The sequence below is a fragment of the Balaenoptera ricei genome, chromosome 12, assembly GCF_028023285.1.
Source record: "Balaenoptera ricei isolate mBalRic1 chromosome 12, mBalRic1.hap2, whole genome shotgun sequence".
NCBI classification, from domain to species: domain Eukaryota; kingdom Metazoa; phylum Chordata; class Mammalia; order Artiodactyla; family Balaenopteridae; genus Balaenoptera; species Balaenoptera ricei.
Genome location: NC_082650.1, coordinates 82,632,665 through 82,657,736, shown reverse-complemented (window position 1 = coordinate 82,657,736; position 25,072 = coordinate 82,632,665). Strand labels below are relative to the sequence as shown.

The window sequence follows — 25,072 nt, the reverse complement described above, 5'->3', positions numbered from 1 at the left end:
TCTTGGAATAAACCAAATATGGTTGCGATATATTGTAGTTTTTACTTATTACTAGATTTGGTTTGCTGATATTTGTTTAGGATTTTTGTATCTATGTTTGTACATTTTATTATCAAGGTTACTCTACCCTCAGGATGAATTGTGGAATTCTTTGCAGGACGGCTGTATAAAATATGCATCAGTTTAATTCCTTGACTATTTTCTTTTGAGAAAATATTGGGTAAAGTATATAAGAAAAGTTGAACTATGTTCATGTTTTGTCGCATAAACATGTAGGACTAAAAATTTGCTTCTGATGCCAATTTAAATATTTCTGGAGTATCCAGGGTACAGTTAGTTCTGCAAGTTATGTATGGTGCACTGTAAACTCCTCTGTGTATGCAACATTTACAGAAGGTTTATTGTGTCCTTGGCTTGAGGGCTTGAGGATACCCATATGTGAATCAAATGCCCCCATCGTCAGTTACTTCAGTTTAGGGGGAAGAGCTTAAGTAAACGCTAGCAATAACATTTTCTCATGCTCTATTTGGAAAATTGCATGCGGGATGAAGTGGGACCAAAGATGAGAAAGAGTGGTGGGAGGAGATTGGGCTGAGGCAGGAGAAGCTTCAGAGAAAGGTGATGCCAGAGCTTTGGTTCTGGAATGATTTTGTCAGAGGAAGCCATTTGAGCAAAGGCTTGGGGATCGGCTCAGCCTGGAGGAGTACTTGGGTTGAAAATGGCTGGAGGAAGGAGATGAGAGAAAGTAGTCACCCAAAGAAATAAGCATTTGCCATGCTATTAAACAAATGAAAACAATTCAGGTAATGTGATAGTCCTTCATATGCAGTGTATACTTTAACTGGAAACAATAACGAGAGTTCATCTGTACGTTACGCGAGGTACAGCTGGTGAGCTGAGGGAAGATGCAGGAACGTCTGCAGGCTCACTTGCTATGCAGATGACTGGTTCAGGTCGCCAGTCGCCCTGTGTGCTACGCCTTTCAAATCTGCGCCAGGCCAGGCTCTGCAGTCCATCGCCAGCTTTCACTGAATCTAAATTCTATCCTAATAACCGTCAATTCTAAGGCACACAATTATTTTATGTACTTCTGAAAGAGAAAAAATACCCCTGCCAGTTAAGTCATGACACACCATTGATTGCTAAATGCATCTTAGTTCTAAACATGTTAGCACGTGAAAAAGGTACATATTATAATTGCGGAGATACGTGGTATTTCGTTTAATCCTCACAATCACAGTGTTGGTAGGCATCACCCCCTTATAAATCACTATGTCATGGTTTTTCAGAGTAGCTGTTATTGGGTATTCAAACCTGTGGTTTTGACTCCGCAAATGCTGAATTACACAGTACTATAATTTAGTTAATTGCCCTTTATTTTTAAACATTTAGCTTATTTCTGAGATTTTTCTTTTTCTGTTTTCTTTTTTTCCCCCTTGTCTTTTTTTCCTCTATTTTTTTTTTAAGTACCACTTCAGAGAATATCTCTATAGCTAAGCTTCTGATTATTTTAAGTATAGATGGCTAGAAATAAGAAAAGTCTAAACATTCTTAAGACTCTTATTATATGCATATAGCCATGTTGCTTTTCAAAACTGTAATACCAGTTTATATTTTTCACAACAATGCTTGAAGATGTAAGTTCCACCATAACTTCTTTAGCGTTGGTTATGACAATAAACTTTTTTTCTAATTCTGTAGGCAAGAATGGTATCTCATTTTCATTTGCATTTTTTGGATTATTAGATTGAAGACTTGTTCACGTTAACTTTTATAGGAGTTTATCATTGATGTGTAAGTTTCTGGAATTTTTTTGTTATAAGTAAATTATAAATAAAGTACAGATGTAATTATGCAGCCATCATGACATTTTTAATTACTAGATTTATTTTTCCCCTACAGTAGCATAATAGCCAGATTTTTAATTTTAAAAAATAATTGGTGTAGTTAGAAAATTTTTGGAGTCCTGTTGAATTTCTTATTTTGATCTGTGGCTCAGTTGTGAATTTTTCTAGGTAAGATTTCATATTTAGAAGAATTAATGAACTTAATATGTATAGTGTTTATGATCCTGTTAACAGTGGGATAAAATTGTAATTGCTGTGAAACCTGATTAAGTCTCTGAAAAAATTTTAAATTGTAATGCTATATGTTTAAAATGTAACAGGATGTGCTATACTAGGTGGTAAAAAAATTTTGGGCACTTAAGTAATAACACAAAGATTCTGTTAAAATCTTTTCCTCTTGATTTTATTCCATTAGTAAAAGTACTTCGTCAAGGAGACTGATTTTTCAGCTGATGTAAGAATGAAAAAAAATATTTTTCACCTTGATCTTTTATAAGGATCTGTTTGAATACTTGTGAAGTAGAAGCATTTGGGTTGAATATTTAAAAAGATTTCTCTTGAACCACACTACCTGCTATTTCTAAATGGCTTTCAGCAGTCTATATTGAAGTGCATACTTGAATCCATTTTAGGGAACAAAAAATTGATTATTAAGTAATATATATTAAATTGCAGACTTTTCTGGTGGCATAATATTTCTATCAGTGGGCTCTGACAGAAATAGATCATTGAAAGAAAGTTGAAGGGTTGGCACAGTTTAATGGGAAGCAAATGGGTGGACACAGAGGAGCTTTGTGCAGTGCTCTTTGTTATGTGGCTATGGATGAGTCACTTAACTTTTCTCTGTCTTTGTTTTTGTATTTGGAAATTAACACAGTAACACAGGTCATTGATTGTTCATATTGTAGAAACAGTTAAGTTCTGATATTCTGCTGAAGAGTTGGTCCACCAGTCACTATGGTTATTTGGTTCTTAGTTTTTAGCTTTGGGTTAAGATGAATTTATTTCATGGCTTGATCCAATCTAGCATGTTTTAAATGATTTTGCTCTATTGCTATTAATGGGGTACCTTGGATGATGATATGGGCTATCAGTATCTTGTTAACAAGGTAAGAGTAGATTATTCTCTAGAAGATAGGTTGGACTATATAATTATTATTACAGAGTTAAAAAAGGAGAATTTGTGCCAGAGAAATTAAGATCCCAAATGTGAATTTTTGTCATGCCAAAAAATAACTACAGTGTTTTCTCTCAAGCTTATTCAGAGTGGTAGAGCTTCTCTGAAGCTTCCTGAATCTTTCTACATCTGTTTTATCCAGCTGTTGAATCTTAGAATGTAGCACTTGAGAATACTGAAATAAAGCAAAAATGCAAAAGTTGTAGGACTTTTATGGGATTGGTACCATGTGGTGGGTACAGTAAGTGAAGAATGATGGGCAGGAGTTCTGCTAGCTTTGGGTACTTATATTTTTCCTTTATTGTGCTTTTTCATTTATTGTGTACATTTGAGTATTTCTGTTAACATTTCTGTGAAACTTATTTTCTTTTCATGATTTTAAAATTGAAAAGATGCTGTATGATTTTACTCTACCCTGGAATTAAGCCTCTCTCCCCTTAGGGAACACATTCCCAGTTTTATAATGACAGTGAGAATACAAGTCAGCAAGACCACAGTTCACTTACCTGAAATGCATTTAATGGCAAACTTTAAAAAGTTAAGTTAAAAAACTCTTAAATAATTGTGTTAATAAAGTATTGGGGCTTTTTAAAAAACAATGATTAAAATTTCAGATGTTGTGAAATTGTCAGATTAATAGGCTTTATTAAACATTCCCGATTGCAGTGATGAAAATAATTAGCAGTGAGTTATTCTATAAAAATATTTTTTTGTTTGTTAAGCATGAATTTCTTGTTTGCATACATTTATCTCTTCTTTCTCTCCTGAGACTTCATTAAAATGATAGCACAGGAATAAAAAAAAGGTAGAAGTCTGTGGCAAAGAGATTAGAAGAAGGTAGTAGCACATGAGGAATTTCAGCAAATTGGGATAAAGGAATATTATCGGACTTAGTTAACTAGGGGAATCTATATTCTAAGTTTTTGCAGAGAAGAAAACCAACACCAGCAGATCAGATCAAACTCAAGGCTCCCTGCAAGGCTTTGGGTTTGGGGGTTTCAGTTAGTACAGAAGGTGAGGGTGAAGACTTGGCAGAAAACCGGGGGGCTTGACCGAAAGGCTGTGTGTGAAGAGGCCCCCGGTTCCGTAACTGTTTTTGCCAGAGACCAGAGGCCTTGTTCTCTGGAAAATGGCCCTTTACCAGAGTAAGATGTACAGATACGACCAGTGGGAACACGCCCACAGAAAGGCTGAGTGCTGCCCGGGTACTTGAGAATGAAGACTGCCTGCCAAGTGACGGTCTCGCTCTACAGAACTCCTGGTCAGCTTTTACGTGCCTTGTAAGTGTGAATGGAAAACAAATGTGTTGAGGAAAGCCTTTCCATGAAAGAGAAAGAGCAGAAACAGTAGAAAAAAAACAACAACAAGAAGGAAACAGAAACAGTGGAGGGGAATTAGAAATGTGATTGTAGAAGTGGAAATTTCAACAGGGGGATTAGAAAGTCGAGTGGGGACATTTCCAAGCAGGTGGAATAAGGAGGTAAAGGGATGCATGTTAGAAACAAGGAGGGTGCAGCAAACTCAGAGAGGGGCAGCGTCCAATTACAGAGCTGGCAGGATGCGGACAAAAAACGGGAAGGCGTTTTAAAGAAATAACATCAGAACGCTTGTCAGCTTTACGTGCCTCGTGCCTCCAGAGTCACCGTGCTCTCAGGGTGCGCAGCTCAGTGAATCCAAGCACCGCACACCTAATGTGTCCTTGGGGAAGTTTAGATCCTTGACGCTTGCAGTTCAGAGGGGAGAAGAAGGAGGAGATAAAGGGATGGGGCATCTGAAAGGCAGAACAGTCCTGGATGCTAATGGTTACACCTTTAAAATCCTGAAGAAAAATGACTTTCATCCTGGAATTCAGTGTGTGTGTGTGTGTGTGTGTGTGTGCGCGCATGCATTGTCTTATCACTAGGTACGAAGGTGGACGTGAAAGGACTCCAGTGTGTACCCAGGAGGGAGGGTGAAGGGAGCCCGCGATGATGCTGGGCAGTGGGTCCAGAGGGCAGCTGGGCACGAGGGAGACGGGAGGGCAGGGCCCTGTGATGGTTATATAAGCCTTTTAAAATAGTGTATTCGGCTTAAAAAAAAAACCCATTCTTTTATCACTTTAATAAAAAAGTTAATATAAAGTACATCTTCATGAAGTGTTGTCAGTATTGAATAGGACTGTGAGACTGTAATTCACACAACTTTAAGTGAACAACTAAATGGAAGGAAAAAAAGCAGAGTGAAATCAGGGTGAGAAGCAATTCTTTCCTCATGAAGAGTACTCAGTAGTTCTAATGGATTCTATTCTAGGACAGTAATTCTTGTGAACTGAGACTAAACTGTAGCTGAGTTGAATTTTAATTGTTGAATAATTACTGTGTAATTATGTCCACAAGATGCATGAGATTATAAAAATAGTGACTGAGTTCAAGAACTACTCTGACTTCAAGTTTTTGGACTCAGTTGACCTCAGTAACTAGGGACTTTACAAATCAAGTTGATGCTGTAAAAACTCAAGATTGAATTTTGGTGTAGGTGGAAAGCAGCAGCTTTAAAGGAAACCATTCATAGCTATGTTGGAGTAAAGGCAAAATGCCCAAAGTGCAGTGGAGGAGAGGGTTTTCACTGGGAGATCTAATGAAAAAACAAAACAGCTTGCTTACTTTTAACTCTGTTTAGGAAAACTGAAGCCCTTTAACCCTGTAAGTAGCATTTCTTTGAGATGATGTCATGTTTTATGAGCTGGGAAGCTGCACGAATCTTTGGTTCATATAATCACTTATTTTACATTTTAGAGTGATTAATTATTTTTGTTTGTGAAAAGTTAACTATTTGATTAACTTTTTAAGTGCCTTGACAAAACCATTGCAGTTTCTTAACACACTTTGTATAAGGGCTCACAGTAACATATAAATTGTGTTTGTCTCAAGTCTTGCTCTGAAAAATCAAAAATCCAGGTAGATTTTTCTACTCAGAGAAATCGCAGTTACAGTGTTTGATTTATTTGGCCACTTACACTTTTTTTAAATCAAAATCTACCTTTAAAAAAAAAAAAAACTAACTTTCATCTAAACTTTGCCAACTGGTAAATCTTTGTGTTTTTATCCATGTTTTGAGAATCTATTATGTTACCCTATTTCCTTAATTTTATTTATCCAGCACATTTGTGGGAAATGCTAATAAGTTGGATGGCCAGCAATGAATATATCGGATTGGAGGGCTATGTACAGTCCAACAGATTGTGACAATCAGTTTTCATTTAGTTTCGTTTGAAACACCCAGTTGGTTACTAACCCTGTTCCGTCTGTCTGTCTGTCTGTCTGTTCATGCATTCGCTAATTATTTACCGCTATCTGGTTTCTGTCCCATTTTGTCATTCTCTCTGATACTGCCCTAATTGGATGATTTTTTCCTCACCATGTTGGATTCTTACACACAGTCTCTTCTACCAGAACACCGTGATCTTTCTAGTATGCAGATCTAATCAGACGGCTCTCCATCGCCTGTGGAATAAAGAATCAGAGTTAAGGCCCTTTATGCTTTGGCATGGATCTGCCTTTCCAGCTGCTTTTCCCTTCTTCTCCTTTTCTGTACACCCTCCAGCTTCAGTTTTGCAGTTTTGAATTTCTCCTTCTGTTCTTTCATTGGTCTGGAATGCTCTTCCCTGATTCTCTATTTGTTGAAATCCTTGGACCTTCGAGACCCAGCTTACATCACTTTCTCTCTCCAAAGTCGAGGCGCCCCCTTGGGTTGACATCAGTCAGGCAGCCAATGTCATCCTGTCTTAATGCTCCCATATAAGAGTATTTCACTTTGGTCTCTTATTTGTGGAGGACAGCATGGCCAGGGAAGAACAAAGGTGTTTGTAGATGGGAGAGGGACAAAGATGATGGATCCAGGAGAAGCAGTGTGAACATCATGAATGTCATCAGTGCTTGAAATGTTCAAATGAATATTTCAAAAAAGTCTGAGCCCTAGGCAGTTAATAAGGCAGGCAAATGTAGACTTGTGTATAAAGCAAGAAAATCCTTGCTTTGGTTTATTCCCCTAATTTACTTACTAACAGGTAAGGTTTGTGTAGCTTGGGGTTTGAATCTTCATCTCGAGGAATTAAGGTAGCCACTACGTTTTGATTTTTGCCTGTTTTAGGGGCCTACGTTAGTGTCCTCAGATGGTGAAAAGGTGAGGAAAGAGAAGGTGGTGTAGACCAACCTTACCTACTTTATTGCACTAAGGGGCAGTGTCACGGTGCTGGTTTTCTGACCACCCTTCCCCGCCTCCGCATTTGGATGCCTTGGATATTATCACTTTAGTGATTCTCCCCTGACCCTGCCGTGAAATAATTAGTTTGAATTCTTTAAATGGCAATGGGAGATAACTTTGTAATTTTTTGGAGTTTTTAGGATCTTATTTCTACCTGTGTTTTGTTTTTAAGAAAAAAATGTGCTTCTATTTTTTGTTGAGGATGAGAACTACTAATTTTTTTTTCTGGTGCTATGCCTGACACAACAGGAATTCAGTAAATTCAGTAGAATGTGTTTGTAATCAAGCCACTTCATGATTCGAAGGCCCCTTCAGACTCACTCAAGAGCTGCGTGATGTTATGTGCTGAAGAGATGACATTCTGTAGGAAGACATGTTTCTAAAGTATTTATACAGCTTCATCGTCCTATGGCTACCTCGAATAGTTAACATTTAGGATAAGTATGGTTCCGCCCGTTATAAAGTGAGACGAAGTGGAATTAGGTGAGCCACTCAGTGTTTTCTCTGGGAGCTGTTTCGGCATGGATTTGTCAGAGACTTAATAACATCTTAGTGCTCTGATGGTTGCCTGTCCTACTAGTGGTTGGTAGTCGAGAAAGAGAAGTGGTTCCTGAAGTCCGTAAATGGTTTCCAGTTTGTCCTTCCAAAGCTGGTGAGATTCCTGTTAGAAGATATTATTGAACAGTATGGTTGACTCGTAGGCTTACACCTAGAAATCCTAGGATACTTGGTTGAGGACTAATGTTGTGAAAAAGATTTACTGATTCTCTTACACTTGCTTGCTTGCTTTTTTTTTTTTTAAACTCAAGTGTCTAAGGTGTATTTACTCTATGACTTTAATTAAAAGTTAAAAACAGAATTCCTGCCCTGTTGAAAAACTGCTTTCTGTAAGCCTTTGTGGTCATTAGGAACGTTCTGTTGTGACTCAGCCCAGTCAGTATCGAGCTCACCTGCGTCACATGATGCTTCTTATTCCCATGTCCTGTGCAGCGGGAGTGCCTTGCACACAGTGACATTAACCACCTTCTTCCTGGATTCTTGTTTGCTTTCTGTTGAGTCACATGAGACGCGTGACATCAGCCCTTAACTTTAACCAAAGAAAATTGAGAATTAGCGTGAGACTGAACAAGATGTGAACGGGTCAACACACCGTTCAGAAACACGTCAGTCACATGAGGTGTGGTCCCTGATGAATCAGGAGGAGGCGGGAGCTGGGAGCTGCTGAGAAAGTGCTGAGGTTCCCGTCTCAAGGGCCCTCAGGCACAAGTGGCTCTCCTTAGTCTGTCTTCAGTATTTCAGGAAGCCTGGTGGCAGGTTTATATTTGCTGTGATGGAACTGGAGTAGGCTCACTGAAGTGTCCCGTTTCTTTGTTTTTGGTTTCTCATCTCACTGCAGTAACACTAGCTATTTTTATAGGTGGCAGGACTGTAGAATTAGTCAATTTAACAAATACCTGTTTTGTGCCAAGCATTGTTCTGGGCATCTAGATTCATAGCAGTGAATAAAATAAAGTCCCTGGACTGAAGACGCTTATATTCTAAATAACTAAAACACATAGTAAGTTTGCCAGATGTGAAGTACTATAGGAGTAGCAGGGTTGGGGAGAGCATTAAGTTGTGCTGGTTTCGGGGGGATGGGCGGGGTTTCTGTCTTCAGGAAGATGATGAAGGAAGCCTCCCTGAGAAGGTGACAGTGAAGCCAAGTCCCGAAGAAGGTACGGAGAAAACTGTCTTTCAGGCAGAGGGATTGCATCAGTAAATACCAGAGGCCTGAAACACAGGCGTGCCTAGGGTGTTTAAAGAACAGCACGGAGACCATCGCAAATGAAGTAAAGCGAGGGGGCACTGGTGGGGCGGCGTCAGAGGGGTTGGGCAGGGGAGAGCGTCTGGGAAGGGTCTGTGGGCCACCGGGAAGACTTGGGCTTTTACGTGAGTGAGGAGGGCGGAATTCGGAGAGAGTGGAGCAGAGATTGGCAATGGCTTAGGTTATAAAAGGGTCAGATTGACTGCTGTACCAGCCCTGACTCTGTGTGGGCCGAGGCGGAGGAAGGGCGAGCAGCCAGAAGTTACTGCGGGGATCTTAGTGAGGGGCGACGCGGCCAAGGGTTGGGTGCCCTGGTCAGACCTATTCAGGTTCTGGATAGAACTCGAAGATGGTGCCAGGAGGATTTGCTGAAGCGTTGGATGCAGAACGGGAGAGGGAGAGGAGAGCTGAGGGTGACCTCACAGGTTTCGGCACGTACAAGCGTGAGGATGACATGGTCATTTGGTGACAAGAGGAGGGCCAAGCGAGGCAGGCACTGAAAGGGGAGCGTGGAGGCCGCCGTCTCCTGAAGCGCGGAGTGGAGGCGGCCCTGAGCTCGAGGCGCCTGGAGCGCAGGGGAGAGGAGTCAGCTGAGCTAGAAACCTGGGCGGTATCAGCGTGTGGGTAATAGGACTAGATGCGACAAGCCTAGGCGGGGGGTGAGGGTAGGTGGAGAGAAGGCCCACGGATTGATTGACTCCCCAGGAGTTTCTGATAAGATAAGGAGAATCCAGCCAGAGGAGCTGACGCAACCCAGGGAGCAAACCCCAGGGAGCAAACCGGAGGAGTGAGGGAGCCTGAGGCCTGTGAAGGAGCTGCTTCAGGGCAGAGGCCTCAGCTCTGTCAGCTGACCCGCTTACTTGAGGAACACGGAGACTGAGACCTGCTCATGTGACCTAGCAGTGGGGAGGCGGTCGCCGGAGACCCTGAAGGGTGGGGATGCAGGTGCCGTAGGCCTGGGTTCAAGAGAGGATGAGAAGGGAGGAAACAGGCAGTGAGCGTAGATAGTGAATGGGAAAGTAGTCCACTAGTGAAGAGGGGAAGTGGGCGAGGAGAGGGAGGGAGGAAGAGGGAGAAGCAGAGATAGACGTTGCCGAAGCGCTGCCTTTGCGTGGCCGGAGGGCGTGGGATCTGGTGGGAACATAGAAGGATTGGCCTTAGGTATGAGGAAGGCTCGTTTGGCCTCAGTAGTAAACAGGAAAGCAGAATATATGGACACACAGACAGATTGGTAAGTTGATGTGGTGATGAAAGTTCGAGGAGTATTTGGTTATTTTAAAAAGTGAGAAAATTTGAATTTTTACAGATAGTTTGGTAGACAGTTTGGTAGATACAGATAGTTTGGTCGACACTGTCATCAAAACACGTTGTAGAGTGGGGTTAAATAAATTAAATTTGAAAAGACAGTTTGCTTCTCATTTTGTAGAATATCTGAACATTCTTACTGCATATTTTTCTTGATAGGTCAGTTCAGAAAGAAACAACAATACAAAAATATTTCATAACTGCACCAATAAAGTGAAAAATTCCAACAACAGCCTCCAGTTCCCTTTCATTATCCCTGATTCTCAGCTGGTCATTTAAATGCAGTATTAACTGGAAGACAAAATTACCCCCGAAGTATCATCATGTTTACCTTGCAGCACAGAGCGCCCAAGCCAAAAAGTTCTAGTTTGTGCTTCCCTGTAATCTACCCATGAAAGAATTTAAATCCAAGTTAAGACTTTACAAATAAGAAATAATAAACATTTTAATGTTTATGAAAGAAGGGGCAAGAGGGTTTTCATAAAGCCTTTACATATCTTTTAACCTTCATTTATTTCTTATGCCACTAAAACATAGGTTAGGACAGCAGAGTATTATACAGCTGGCGGTTTTTCCAGATCTGGTGACAAATACAAACCACTGTGTGTGCAAGAAGCTCGAAGGAAAGCTGTGCAGTGCAGTGATTATGAGTTTGGACTTGGGGTCACACAGGATTCATATCTCGCCTCTACACTCATTTCTCAGTCGTCTCTATTTGGGCAACTTCCCCAAACTTCCAAACGTCACTTTCAAAACGGGGATGGTAGCTGCCTCCCAGAGCTGTAAACATGAACTGAGGTAACATGTCCGAGTGTTTTAGTGCGACGCCTGTACATAGTGAAGGTCTGTGAAATGTTGTGAATCTGTGGTTTCCTTTGACCACTTGAGTGAACTCCATCCCAGCTGTGAGAAGAAAAGTCACTGTGTCTTCAGTTCCTGTTTTGAGTGATACGTGTGTGTGCACACACCCCCACACACAACCCAAGTTAGTAGAGTTAAAAAAAAAACAAAACAAAACCTTAGTCTTATACATTACATGAGAACTTCGTTGAATATCCTGGATTATATTGGCTCATTTATGAAAGAATGATAGAAATGACAGTGGGGCAGCACCTTCTACCCTTCCTTTTTAATTTGTGTGTCTCTCCTGGTTTGTTCCTCCTAATCATAGCATTTGAGAAGTTTGTTGGTTGGTTTGTTTAACGAGTTCCTACCTCAGGAGAACTGTGTGGCCTGAATTGGATTGGACTTGGGACCACCTCTTAAAACGACCCTGCTGCTCAAAGGTGAAAATACTCAACTCCTGTTTTGGGACATTTTAGGAGAGTTCAAATGCCAGAGATGTCACAGATGTGTTTAAAGGCCTAAGGATTGTTTAGACTTCTTATCACCTTGATTGAAGATAGTGTACAGTCTAGACTGTGGTTTTGATCACACACAGACCTTTGGTTCCTGACAAATTTGAGTGACATTGAACTGGGGCCTGCAGTTTAAGCTGCAGAATGTTTCAGTTTGAGCAGAGTAGGGCCATTTTACACAGACAGGGTCGTCCTAGAGAAAAGGCCTTTCTTTGGCTTGAAGACCAACGTGGTTTCTTGAAATTTGATTGCTCTTTTCATTAGCCACTTATTGGGAGGCTAACGTCCCTTGGTAGAGAAAATGAAGAAGTCTTCAGTCTTTTACAAACTCCTCTTTTGAAAGACCAACAAACTTTTAAGAAGTAACTTTTAAATCTAGCACTAATTATCCAGGGAAGGTCTGGATGTAATCATTGGACGATAAATAAAATCTTATTATTAGTCACAGGATATGGAAAATTTAAATCACCTGGCATAAATTAATATCTTGCTGTTATATTCTGGTATTTTAACATCTGTAAAAGAAATTTTGAGCTTCTGAAGTAAACTGGGATGTTTAGTCTCTGAATAATACAGAACTTTCTTTAGAATGATCTAAGCTGTGGCCAGGTTATCTTGGTATAGGTTGTCTGCATGTATTATTTGAATTATGCCTAAATTCAAATCTGTTTTGTGATAGTAATTTATGTAGGAGTTTATAGCTTAAATATAGTTACGATTTCTTTTCTGTAAAATCTATAAGAAAATCGTATAACCAATTCTCATAATTCAGATAATATGTATTTGGAGTAATTTGTCTGATTGTATCAGTTTTCAGATCATCTTATAAAATATCTTAAATATTTAATAACCGTATAATAAACTTATTAATAAAATATTTGCCTTATTTTTTATCCTCTTTTTTTGTTAGCTAGTTCATCTTAGCTATACCAGTTAAGCTAGTTAACCTTGGTGTTCTGAGGCTGTTTCGAAGAGTCAAGTGGTAATGGGCTTAGCTTGAAACACCAGTGGATACATTGGGCTTTCTGAAGTTATATTTGGAAGTACTGTATAACCTTTGTGAAAACGGTCACTCATTAGGATCACTCACTAGGCTGTGATTAGGTCACTCATTACGCTGTGATGAACTGGACCTAGTACTACCGAAATCTGAAAGAATGTCATAGCTGGTCTAGACATTGCTCCTTTTTTGTCTTACACTAAAAAACATTAGAGCTCTGTATTTTCTTGTCGATATCTAAGCCTAAAAAACAGTAGCTAGCACTTAGTAGGTACTCAGTGAATACACATTGAAAAAGTGAGTGAATACCAAAAATTACTTCTTAATTGAATTCAGGTAGTCAAGTTTTAGAACTTACCTTTAGATGTTTTCTTATTTTATGTCTTTGTCAGGAGTTTGCATTTAGCGGTAGGTATTTTCTCCCCGATGTTAATGAATATTTATTGCTGATAAAATCAAGACATTCACCATCAATTTTAATATGAATGTGTTGCAGTGAAGGTATAATACCGTATTATGGCAATTAAGTAATTCCCGTACTTTATTTACTAGCTGAACAAGGTAAACTGGGAAGTGTTTTCTAGGAAGGCCTTTTAAAAGGTAATTTAGTGACTAAAGGGAAACCTGCTGAAATATTTTTGAGAATTTTGGTGTACAAGTAAGTTCTTAGGGAACTGAAACGCTCAATGGCAGATTGTGCTAGGTACACACAAAATGCACCAGCCACTGGCCAACGGTTACCCGGTGCCCAGTTTTCTCACAGTGTCTGGACACCAGGGAAGCTAATAGCCTTCAGGGTACACTGATACAGGTGAGAGAAGTTGCCAGTTTCAAGCTTGTGCGCCAAAGGTGCGCATAACATTCTTTTGATCAGCAGGGCCGGGGCCTGGCCAGATGAAAGAGTAGTCCTGTTAAAAGGCAAATTTGATACATCTACGCAGCTCCCTTACCCCCAGTTAGAATTTAAGATCCTGGAGGGCAGGGATTTTTGCCAGTTTGGTTTACTGCTCTATTCCAAGTGATTGTTTCCCTGTTGGAAGGCTCCATGAGGCCAGCCCGTGTATTTTTTTTTTTTTTTTTTTTTTGGCCTATCATTATATCTTTAGCAGCTAGCAGTATGTGTTATATACTAGGTGGTCAAATAAATAATAGTTTACAGAATGAATGACTGCGGAAGGCAGTCTTATAAGGGGTCTTCTTTCCCTGTTTAATGCTTCTTCCTTCCTTTTTGGTATCTTATGCCAGCTCTTTCAGCTCAATTCTAAATTAACTTTAGCTGGTACTCAATTTCTAATACCCTAGCTAATAAAAACAAGGCATTGTCATATATTGGAAAAGGGTAATCCTTGAAGGTGATGGCTCCTATTTGGTGGGCTGGGTCTGCATGTTCGGCTCCGGGCACATGGTCCCTATTGGGATCATCACTGGAGTTGCCGAGAAAAAAGAATACGGATGCGTATGTATTTGTCACGCTGGCCTCCAGTGTGTTTGCTCTCCAGGGAGCCTCTTGGTGATCTGCTTTTCCCTTTTCAACAAAGCCTAAATGAAAGTTAGCGCAGTACCTCTGACAGGCTACAGATTGCGTTTCTATCGATTGCGATAGTGCTTACTTTAAAAATACCAGCTGTCCATTAAGTGCTAAAAATGAGATAATTTTCAGTTGATGATAGCGTATTATAGAGCGTTCCCTCTCTTCCTGAATTAACTTAAGGAATTGCAAGAATTTTAAATTTGCTTAGCCAGCCCCAGTGCTTCTTATTTTTTCTTTGGTATTCCTGCAGTGCGTATGTAGTCAGCTGTTAATGTGTGTATGGTTTCTAGTACAGTAGCACCTGTTTAACTGCTCTACCTGTGCAGACATGCTTCATAGGTATGAGTATTGATTGTAGGGGTTTTCTGAATGCTTTTATGGGGACAAATAGTAATATGTCAAAAGAATTTTCTTTTGTGGAATGAATAAATCAGACTTCATGAATGAAGGGTAATTTATGTTATAAATATAATTAGGATTCCAAAACTAATTAAATGCAGCCTTATTTTAAAAGAGGTTTTATTTTAGTGAAAGCCCTTGCACTCAGTAGAAAATAATCGTTAATTTAATAGAGGGGGGAGTGAGTGTCTACCGCTCCTCCAGGTACAAGTGACATCATCGACTCAGAGTTACAGAAAGATACGTTCAGATCAGAATCTGGGCCAGACTGGCCTGGTCCAGAGGCAGTGGGTGTGTTTGATAATGGTGCTCACAGTGGCTCTTCTGGGGTCATACTGCTCCAGTTTGAACTGGTAATTTGCCTAAGTACCGAGTTCTAGGTTGGAGATCATTTTCCTTCAGAATTTTAAAGGCATTGCTTTATCGATTTCCTGCTTTCAGTGTTGCTGAAGCCATTTTGATTCATGATCCTTTGGATATGACGCATGTTTTTCCCCCCTTTTTCTCTCATTTCTCTGAAAATGTGCAACATCTTCTATTTCTGGTGTTCTGAAATGTGACATGTTGTCCTTTTGTCTGTCTTTTTCCAGTTATTGTGTTGAGGACTTAATTGGCATTTTGGCTAGACTCTAGAAAATCATACCTTTCAGTTCTGGTGAATTTTCTTTGGATATTGGAAAGCTTTCTCCCCTCTGTGTTTTGAAGGGAGCAGGGTGTCTGTTTTTCCTGGTATTTTGATGCTGAATCTTTTTACTTATCTCATTTTTATATCTGTTTTTCTTCTACTTTTTCTTTTTTGCCCTCCACTTTCTAGCTCTTTTTTTTTTTTCTTGGCTTTCTGAAAAAAATTGTCTCAACTTTATTTTCTGTACCTTCTAGTGAATGTTTCATTTCCGCTATTACGTTCTTAAAGAAAAATTATTCTGATACTTGTTAAAATGACAAAGACGACTTTATTCATGACTATTGCAGTAGGAGTGTATTAGCCTGCTTGGGCTGCCATAATAAAATACCATAGACTGGGTGGCTTAAACAGCAGACATTTATTTTCTCACAGTTCTGGGCGCTGGAAGTCTGACATCAGGTGCCAGCGTGGTCGGATTCTGGTGAGGACTCTCGTCCTGGGTTCTGCGGGCCGCTTGCGCGGCCTTTCCCTATAGTGTGTGCATTGAGGTGGAGAGATGTCTCTCTTCCTCTTTTGGTAAGGCTACCAATCCTATTGGGTTAGGACCCCACCCTTATGATGTCATTAGCCGTGATTACCTGCTGTCTCCAAATACAGTCACATGGGCGATGACAGCTTCAACACATGAATATTTGGGGGGACACAGTTCAGTCCATAGCAGACACATACACTCAGCCTATAACAAGGGGTATTACAGTAGGGAGAACAATTGGGCTCCACTTTGAATACAGCAAAGACAGCTGGGGATTTATAGCCAGTGAGCAGAGTGCAGGGGTCAGTGGATGAAAAAAATGAAGTGGAAACAGCACAGGTAGGGGATTCTTGCTCAACTGGCTTAAGGGGATTCTTTTTGAAGGCAGATTAAGGATTTATATGTCAGAGGTAGGGGATGAGGAACTCGATAAGATATCAAGGGTGAGAGGATTTCTCTAAACCGGCTTAGCAGGATTCTTGCTAAAACTGGCCTCTGTCGGCCGGACAAGGAGGGGACAGACTCGAAGGCCTAGCGGAGGCCTCGTCAAGAAGAGGGCTCAGAGCCGCCTAACTGAAGCTTGGTCAGGAAGAGAGTTTTGTCAGCATGTGGCAGTTTCGGTATGCACAGCCTCAGTCGTCCCTGGTGTTTCTCTTTCCGGAGACCCTCTGTCTCCTTCAGAGAATAACCTCTAGGCTTCTCTTGGGGTGATGGTGGGAGGGAGGTGGCGTTTGCCCAGCTGTGTGCCGTGTGTACGGCTGGCGTTAGGAAGTCTTTTTCTCAAACAGCTCTCCCCTAGCCTCCCTGACGCTAGACCCCTCTTTTCACCCTTGCTTCGGTGGTGTAACTGGGTTATCTTTCCCCATCCCAGATTTGGGGTTTGGCTCTTAGGTTTGCTAAGTCAGTTAGCACACCGGCCGCTCGCTTCCCAGCTTCCAGAATGGCGTTGCTGTCGTCTCCTCTTGGGCTCTCCCCCTCCTTGTGCACTGATGTCTTTAATTTAAAGACTCTTTTTACTGTAGATTTAGGGGTTTGAGGAAGGAGCGGCGTTGGATGTGTAGCTTTAAATCTGTTATCTTAACTGGGAAGCTGCAGCAAATGGTTCAAAACGGGAAAACAATTTAAATAGTTCAAGGAAATTTTGACATTCTTTTTTGACTTTGTGGGTTTTGCTTCCCTGTGATTTTTTTTCAGATACCTCATGATTCCTAAATGATCCCTCATGACTATCCTATAATTTCCCTTTGTATTGAGAACTATCACAAGACCGTTTACTTGAAATTTAGTGGCGGCTTCGAACAAGGGATATGGGGGACTGTAAGGGAAGAGGTGTCACTGGCACCTGTTGGGTGCCGTTAGAATGGGGATCTCAACTTTACGTCACTTAATCCTCATGGCAATTCTGTAAGGTAAGCGATATTGTCACGTATGGGTAAGGATAAAGATATTGATCAGAGAGATTAAGTAACTTAACTTAAGAGCTAGTCAGACAGTGGTGGAGCTTAGTTTCAAGCCTAGGTTTTAAGACCTTGCAAGTCTTTCTAGGATAGCATCTCCTTCTACTCCTCCCAAACTGTGTGCACAGTTCATTCAGTCACTCGGTGAAGGTTGGGTTGCCTGCTCCGTGCTGGGCCTTGGTGACACATGAGGGCTAGGCCATGCCCTGATACAACAGGAATGTCATGATCAGACTTACTTTCAGTAGGATTTCTGGTGATCTGTGCATACTGGCAAGAGTAGGAACAGGTGGCTAAGTTAGTTACAGGAGTCCTGGTAAAAGGCCATGTTGGTTTTGACCAGGAAGGCAGAGCAGATCCAGAGAAGTGGGTGGATTTGAGATACCCTATTGGAGGTGGAGCCGACAGGATGAGGGGGTGATAGGGGTTTGGAAGGAGCTGGAAGAATTGAGGATGACTCTGGGTTTGATTTGAAATGAATGTTGTTGGTGCCTTTAGTGATATAATGAACGTGGTGGAACAGAGTAATAATATAATAATAACAATGTTACATCTGTTAGATATCTCCATGAGGAGGTGTCCAGTATGCAAGTTAAACACCTGGGAACTCAGTGGTGCTGTGTAGGCTGGAGAAGTCAATTTGGGCATCACTTACATATAGATTCCATTTAAAGCATGGGACTAGATATGATTATTTAGGGAAGGTGTGTGGATGTAGGTGTGTGACGGTGCGGCAACGCAGATCTGAAGCAGTGTTACTCATTCACTTCTGTGGAGAACCCTCAGTTAACTTCTTAACGCTGAATGGCACTTAAACCTAGTCGCATTTACTGCGTGGGGACAGCAGAAGCCATCAGGTAGCCATGGCACGGAAGACATTAACTAGCAAGCACGTTGCAGACTTGCCAATAGTTAGCAGTTTTTAGATTGAACTATAGACCAGACATCCTTGTCTTCCGTGAGAGACTAGGCCTGGTGGGAACACCCATGTGGGAAATCCCAGATCTGAGAACGCCACACAAGAGGCGAGTTACGGCACATGCGTCTTCTTCAAGTGTAGATAAGTAAGGAAAAGTAAGTTCCCGCTGAGGTGCTGAAACTAGGACGTCTGGGATCACTCACTATAGGTGATTCATTATAACACGTTAGTCTCACAGAATCCAAGCTCATTAAAATTAAATATTTTATATGTTATGGACCCTTTGGGATACTCTCAAAAGACAGAATTGTAAACGTTAGGTCTGAGAATGCCAAGCATGAAAGCAGCTTTCTAGGAATACTTGAAAAACTAGCCTGGAATTCAAACTAGGCAAAACCTGGAAACAATCTAAACGTTCGTGTCCAGGACAGCAGGTAGACAACTGTGGCATGTGATTCAGTGGGTTAGTGTACACAGCAGCTTGGCCGAACGTCAGAACATTCTGTTGGATGAAAGAAACCGTACACAGAAGCATGCGTGCTGAACAGTGGGTGCTTGTGGAGGTAGGGATTGACCAGAAGGAGACACAGGGGAACTTTCTGGTGAGATGGAAAGGTTCTGTCTGTTGATTGGGGTGTTTGTTGAACGGGTATGTCCACGTGTGGAAACTCATCAACCTGTATCCTTAGAATTTGTACATTTCACTGTATGTAAGTTTTACTGCAGAGAAGAAATAAGAAGACGACAAAGCAGTGAGCTCAGTGGTTCTGTGGGCATCCCTCTAGGGCGCACAGGGGTGGGGCCTGTAGTCTCAGCCTGTCCGGGAAAGTCTCCCAGAGGAAGTAACCTCTCCTGTGTCTCATTTTTATCCCTTAGGTCTAAGATAGACTTACTGTTCAAGTCTTAGCTAACTCCACGCCATGACATCTCTTCTTCGGATGACTGTTTAATTTATTGTGCAATCTGGAAGACTTCAGGCAGTAAAAAGGAGCGCTAGTGTAGATTACAGTGGGCAAGAGGTAGAAGCTGTGACCGTTGCTCTCTCTTTCTGCGCTGCTCAGAGTGTAGCTGGTTCTCACTGCGGTCGCCACCGAAGGAAGACGGTGGCAAAGCAGGTGTTCCCGGCGGGCAGAGCAGCCTCTGCTTGGTCCCTCTGAACAGGCGGTACAGGGGGGTGGGTGCAGCGGGGTGGCAGGGGGCGGGGATTACCCGTGCAGGGGCGCTCGTGTGTTTCTAAGAGTCGCGATTTACATGTTAACTGAAAAAAAAAGATTGTTATCTTTTTTCATGTCCAGAGTTACTCACGTTGCTTTGTTCTTTCCTTTGAAACAGGAGATAGTGGAGAAGCTCCCTTCAGAAATGGAGGACGGGAAGCCCGTTTGGGCGCCGCACCCTACGGATGGATTTCAGATGGGCAGTATCGTGGATATTGGCCCTGACAGCTTAACGATTGAACCCTTGAACCAAAGAGGCAAGGTAAGAAGTTCCTCAGAAAGATTTCAAAATTTGATTTGTGTCTGTAGGTATCTCCCTTTTTCAATGAAGTAGGTATTTTTTTAGCACAGTATAGGGGAAAGCAGTTTTCTGGTCAGGGAATCCTAGTTTTCTCCTGAGTTGTGTGATTAAATCAGAAGTGCATACCCTAGGGGGAAAATGGTGTCCCGTCGTAAAATCAGACAGTAATTTAGTGAGCCTTTCACTAGCATATTCTTAAGAAAAAAATAGCTATATAACAAAATATAAACAATAACATTTTTTATTCCTTAAGCCATATAACTAAAGTTATGAATATATCTGTGCTGTATTCAACACGTTACCAAGTAAAAATATAAAAAGTGAATGGGATTATGTTATGAAATTTTACTTTTTGCTTTAGCTCCCGGATAATTGTTTTTTTAACATTTTTTATTGAAGTATAGTTGATTTACAATGTTGTGTTAATTTCTGCTGTACAGCAAAGTGATTCAGGTATCCACAGAAACACACTTTTTAAAAATATTCTTTTCCATTATGGTTTATCACAGGATATTGAATATAGTTCTCTGTGCTATACAATAGGACCTTATTTATTTATTTATTTTAAAGTTTATTTATTTTATTTATTTTACTTTTGGCTGTGTTGGGTCTTCGTTGCTGCGCACGGGCTTTCTCTAGTTGAGGCGAGCGGGGGCTACTCTTCGTTGCGGTGCGTGGGCTTCTCATTGCAGTGGCTTCTCTTGTTGCAGAGCATGGGCTCTAGGTGCACGGGCTTCAGTAGTTGTGGCACGCAGGCTTCAGTAGTTGTGGCTCGCGGGCTCTAGAGAGCAGGCTCAGTAGTTGTGGCGCGTGGGCTCAGTAGTTGTGGCGCACAGGCTCAGTTGCTCCGTGGCATTTGGGATCTTCGCGGACCAGGGATCCAACCCATGTCCCCTGCATTGGCAGGCGGATTCTTAACCACTACACCACCAGGGAAGCCCGGACCTTGTTGTTTATCCATTCTATATATAATAGCTTACATCTGCTGTTAGTTATTTTTTAAAAAGCTTTTTATTTACTTAAATTTATTATCATGTGATTGTAGTAAAAATATTTCTATTAAATAAAGATATTTAAGTCTTAAACATAACTGTCTGTTATGATTTTTGTTGTAATGGTACTTTTTAAAACATAAAAGCATACTTTAATTTTGTATACATGGTATCTATTTCCTTTTAGGCTTAGACATAGACTAGACAATATAACAAAATGAAAGTATGGGGGAAAAGTGACTTGGAGTCTTTTCAGCCTTCCTGGGGACTGTAGGGCCTGTTTTGTGGGAGAGCTTAACACTTTTCAGTCTAATAAATGTTCCCGTTAAACAGAACCTCTGACTAAATTAAGTTTGTTGATGTCATTTCTGTTTACTTTAGACTCTGCCAGTGTTCATGAATAATTTATGTTCTACTGATACATGGTTAACTAATGCCATATGACTGCCATCCTTCTGGGAACCTTAGAAAAACAAGGTGGATCTCTCATGAGGTCCGTTCACAGAGAAAACTATTCTGTTACTGTAAACAACCCAGGAACCTAAATGCATAATATATAATGTGCCATGTTAGCGGCGGCCAATTAAAGATACCCTCAGGAAAGAAAAGACAAAGTGTTTCTAGTTTTTCCTCTTATTAACAAGTACCTATTTGTACTTACAATGCAGTACATGTTCTAAAAAAAGAAAGAATTAAAAAAAAAAAACTCAAATTATTTTTATATATTTGAAGTTGTAGGGGAGGAAAAATTTTCCTGTACCCTTTTGGGTCTCTGGCTGGGCCTGAAAATTAAATTGACATAAGACACATTCACAGTAGGAAAGCATACAACTTTTATCAGATTTTTACATGTACATAGCAGCCTTCACAAGAGAATGAAGAATAGAAGAAGTGACCAGAGCGGGAAGCTTTTATATCTTTTAGACAAAGAAACAATACCTTCGTGAAGAATTGATAAGACAAAGGGGTCCGGGCTAGGGGTGGTAAATGGTGGAGAAGTGGTTAGGAAGGTAAGGGTTAGTCTGACAAGGCAAGGTTTGTTTGCACAGATTTCTCTTGGTCTCCATTCCCTCCGCTGGTGATAAGAATGTCTTCTTTCCTCCTGGTAGAGCGAGGGCACCTCACACGTGGGAGTTTTATCTCCTGCTCTCAGGAATAAAAAGGGTCAGAGTGCCCTTCTTACATCTGTTGTTTGTCAAGTGCCTTTAACTCAAGATAATCAATATGCCAAAGTAGCATGTTTTGGGGTGACAAATTCAGTGAGCCTTTCATTATCTTTCAAAGTCTGTTTTTCATTTTTCTTTAACATATCTTATAAGCACAGTAAATCAAAAGCCCCAAATGAAATGAAAAGTATGTTTCCTCCTTATATTTCGTTATATGTATTCTGTTATATCCATAAGTAACAAAATAATTCAGTTCAGGGATAGAAGAAACTTTATTTACGGGTATATGCTTTTTTTATAGTTTAAGTATTTTGTGCTTTCAACTGTGCCTTATTAGTATTAATCAGGTGCACACACAGAACCAGTAAAAACACTTAAAATTCAAGTTGTGGAGTCATGAAAACTTTATGGATCGTAGATTATTTATAAACTAAAGTTGAAGCTTCTTTTCACAAAATCTTTTTGAAAGTTAACAAATTCTCAGGGATTTCTTTTCATCTTAATCCCCTCCCTGCCCCCACTCTCTGATCAGGGTCTTAATAAATTGTAAAGTGTCATAACAACCGTGTGGTTAAAAAGATCCGTAAGAGAAGCAGTCTTTTGCATAGATGATTCATGGAGTAGAGATCATCAGCATTTAAAAATGAAGGAAGAAAAAAAAAAACAAAAAAAACAAAAAAAAAAAATGAAGGAAGTGCGTAAAGCAGCGGACAAGTCAAGTACATCTGTTTGCTGATACAGTAGAAGCATAGAAGAGGGAATGATGAGCTCTAGTGGGGAACCTGTCTTTGTTGATAGCAGTGCCTTTTAAAGTTTTTCAGCCGTGGCCCGTCGTAAGAAATAGATTTGAAATCGCATTAGGTGTATGTATTATTCATGTGTGTGTACGTGTGTATTGACGACAGATAGATTTTACATGTCAACAAGTATCGTGTGTGTGTGTATTCAAATGCAACATCCTTACCGTATGTGATGCATTCTGATGTTTTCTAGTATCTTTTATTGTGTTAAAAATGCCATCTTGAACCTCTCAATTGATTTCATGTTCCATATTTGCAGCGGACTGGCCTGCAGGCTAAAGCCCTAAACACATGGCATTTAAGGGTCTACATTTCCTTTTCCCTGTCTATGTTGCTAGTCTTGTCTTTTGTCAACCAGCAGTCTCCCCCTCATTCTCTTGCCCTTCTGCTTAGTCTTCTGTGTCTTTCTCCTCCTCTTCCAGCCTTCCTCCCAGGGTTTATCAGGTCCTCAGGGAGCCAGGTGGTGCCGGGCTCTGTGTGTCGCTGTGAGCAGCGACACACAGAGCCTGGAATGCCGCTCTCCGCAGCTCTGTGCTTATTTAGCAAATACTAACTCACCTCTCAGGAGTGACTGAGGTCACCTCCTTTATGAAATTTTTCCACAGACGCCCTGTCTCTTGCTCCTCCTCCCATGCAGTGGAGTTGACTGTCGATTACTCTTTCCTTTGAGGAGTGGTATCCCTTCTTAGCCTCCCGTGACGCTATTGGAGACATTTGTTTACATTTCTCCCCCTCCCTGCTAGACTGTAATCTTCTCTCGAGTGCAGGGGCTGTTTTCTTTGTCCATGTTGTCATGAAGCTGGATGCACTGTGTTTGCTGGGTGGTAGGTGTTTACTGTGATCTCTTGATAGGAGAAAAAGCCTCCTTCCTCCTAGAGAAAACAACTGCCTTAATGAAACAAGTTTCCTCCTTCTCACTGAGTAGCTTGTGAAGGGGAGAAGAAGACGGGGTGCTGGTGATCACTTGGGGGGTGAAAAAGCATCGAGAGAAACTATGTTTTAGACTCATTACAGGCCTTTCAGCCCCAAGATTATTAACCTTCCCATTCTAGGAACTCTGTGTCCTGCACCCCATTTACGGAGCCAACGCCTGGAGTCTGGGGAGGCTTTAGCCCCATTGCTGAGGCTGTGAGAGTGGCACGTAGATCTGTGACATTAGCAGTTATTTCTGAACGTGTTTCTCCTGTAGAATCATTGTTATAAATTGTGGATTGTTTTACAGTACCATAATATACTCAATGTACGTTACGGATTAGTTCTGAATTTGTGATTTATCCTTTAAACCTTTCCTCATTTATACCATTAAGAACATGTGTAGTGGGTTCCAAATAATTAACTGCTAGAGTTTTCAGTCAATTCAGTGACTTTGAATTGAGGTAACACTAGCGGCCTGGATTTTCCTCTGTAAACTATAGCAGTAGCCTTGTCTTATACTCTTGCATGTATATACATATACAGACCTACAAATATTCTAAAATAATTGAACAGGTTTTCCTTAGACATTGGTTTGATATGGATGGAAGCTTCAACCACAGGAGTAATTGTAATTGTTTGAGAAATAGAAATGTATAGGTAACTATTAGAATGGCATGGAGAAAATTTAATTCCCTTTAGATGTAATTTGAGATCATTTCTTCTCTCTTACAAGATACTATCTTAATTCTAGAGTTTCTACCATAGTATTTAAATGATATAATAAGCACCGACTTATTCATGGATATCTGTAATGTTATGGACCTAATAGTTTTGGATACTGTTTATATTTTTGACACATTCCTGTACAGGAATTTGTGTCTAATGTGTTTTACTCAGACAATAGCATTAATTAAATTATGGTCTGTTGGTGTTATCTGATTGATTGGATGTTACTTTTTTCCTTTTTTAAAACAATAAAATTGCTGTATACATAAACATTAAAGTTTTTATTTTTTTAAAAAGTTGTTAAATAGCATACCTATATGTAAACATATTAATATACTTCTTGTTTTGTCCCACTCTAGGTGTTACAGCACAGGTTTTGTTTTTGTTTTATTGATTTCCATTATTGATTTCATGTTCATAGTAATAATGGATAATATATGTGAGTAATGACTTGTTCAGTAGTAGGATCTTGTATTACATTTTAACGAAGAGCATATTATTGCCATTATTTCAATGTATGCAGTCAGTTAAGCTCCTTTATCTTTCTTACTGTTTGTAAGCTTCTCGTTTAATGAGCTCTTGTTGTGTTTTTTAGACATTTCTGGCTCTCATAAACCAAGTGTTCCCTGCAGAAGAGGACAGTAAAAAAGATGTGGAAGATAACTGTAAGTATCAATTTAAAAACTAGTTCTCATCATAGAAAAGGGAACTGTTCCTTCAAAAAGTACGTGAGTGATTATATTACACGGCACACCGTCCTTG

General features: G+C 40.5%; 1 protein-coding gene across 10 annotated transcripts in view; it reads left to right on the top strand.

The window, feature by feature from the left end:
- MYO6 (myosin VI) overlaps positions 1-25,072 on the top strand; it is a 136,611-nt gene that overhangs the window by 33,136 nt on the left and 78,403 nt on the right. For all 10 annotated transcript variants that reach the window (XR_009506236.1, XM_059941770.1, XM_059941769.1 and 7 more), the window contains 2 exons: positions 19,529-19,672; positions 24,906-24,975. Coding sequence is in view for 9 of the 10 variants with exons in the window: in XM_059941770.1 (XP_059797753.1) it covers positions 19,556-19,672; positions 24,906-24,975 (187 nt within the window). In the remaining variant the exon portion in view is untranslated. The remainder of the gene's footprint in view (positions 1-19,528; positions 19,673-24,905; positions 24,976-25,072) is intronic.